This window comes from Perkinsus marinus (assembly GCF_000006405.1).
Source record: "Perkinsus marinus ATCC 50983 genomic scaffold scf_1104296936966, whole genome shotgun sequence".
Classification (NCBI taxonomy): domain Eukaryota; phylum Perkinsozoa; order Perkinsida; family Perkinsidae; genus Perkinsus; species Perkinsus marinus.
The window spans coordinates 168,497-169,973 of record NW_003213976.1 but is presented as its reverse complement, the minus strand read 5'-3'; the positions used below and the strand labels follow the sequence as shown (position 1 = coordinate 169,973).

The following is a 1,477-nucleotide window of genomic DNA, read 5'->3' as shown; positions in this document are numbered from 1 at the left end:
TTCGTTAGGATCAATTTGCGTCGCTCCGTCGAGCAACGAATTAATATCGACAATCTTGCTGGTACCAACACTGACAGCCAGGTCGATGGTTTCTCTAGGCGTACTGGTCTCGTCCACGACCAAGACGGCCGGTCGTATGCCATTCAGAATAGCAGAGTTACGGTCTCTAGTAGTAGCGGCGATCTTCCTAATTTCTCCATCATTTTTGGTATTGGCATGCAGGTCCTGGACCATCGGTACGAAAGGAACCCCCAGCACCGATGAAGCCACGCACACCGCAACCCAGCGAGGCCCACGAGGAGCACACAAGCCCACCGACAGAGAGTAGCCTGTCACCTCAACACCCTCCACCAGTTCACTTCGAAGGGCTACCGCCATCTTGAGGGAGGCCGAGTAGAGCTGACTGTACGACCAAGGCTCGCCATCGAGACCGTCAACAGCTAACCTGTCAGGATAGTCCTTAGCCAACTTCTCCACGATGGCATGGAGAGATTGGGGGCCGTCGGAGTGGGGCATCAGCAGAGGCAAACCGGATCAAGCAGCCTCAAACAAACGGGCTGAGATGGAGTGCGCATTATGAACAAACATGATAACTCGAAGGCACCCTAATTATTCGAAACACTCGTCATTTCGGTGAATACATGTAGAGTATTGTTGTGGACAGCTTCGACAACCCCACCGGCTGGATGGACCGAGGTCAAAATTGCAGCCGCTGTGACCTGCCCCACCAGGCACTGTTCAGTAGTACTCAATCAGTACGGCTATGGGTATGAGTTGCATCATAGAGGGCTTGGAAAGGAAAAGAACTCCACCAAATTATCCATCTTCCCACTCTTCAGCCTTCTCCGTGGTGTTACCCTGATACCAACGATTGGCCTTACCCTTCAGATGCTCATTGCCGGTATCACAGTCCCTATGTAGACACATACCACAGAGGAGCTGTTACGACCGCTCACGGAAAATCTGTCGCAAACATGAGCTCGTCAGAAGCACTACAGCTCGTAGGCTCTCAATAGACTTCAAGCTGCGACCGCTCAGACCTGTTTCCGAAACCAAGGTGATATGTCTAGTCCGAACGAAATCATCCGAGTTCGAAACTCATCACGAGGACAGGTTGGCTGGAGAGTAACTAGTCGATCCTGCAGGTCGATCGGGCAGTAACAGAGCCAGACCTCGAAAATCGACAGAAAATCGACGAAAATCGCTCCCGTCTTTATGCCACTGCCAAGCATTCTCACCATCATAACATTCGGCGATGAAGATGGATCGTGATCTACAATCGATCACACACGTCGCTCCACACGAGCAATAGAGTTACAACAGTGTTGAGTAAGCAAACTCCAGACTGTTCAACGATTCGAATCCGTTCGGAACGGACCATTCCCCGGGGAAGCTTTGTTAAGGAAGTTCGCCGAGAAAAATTTCCTCGACTCAACTACGTCATAGATAATTATGATTCGATCTTACGCACCCAGAA

The 1,477-nt window shown here is 50.8% G+C and overlaps 1 protein-coding gene across 1 annotated transcript; it reads right to left on the bottom strand.

The window, feature by feature from the left end:
- Positions 1–104: 104 nt before the first annotated feature.
- Pmar_PMAR018800 (hypothetical protein) lies at positions 105–516 on the bottom strand (the record flags this gene model as incomplete). The annotated part of the gene is made up of 1 exon (XM_002783604.1): positions 105–516. A coding segment is annotated over one exon (412 nt), but the record flags the coding sequence as incomplete, so codon positions are not given.
- Positions 517–1,477: the final 961 nt, after the last annotated feature.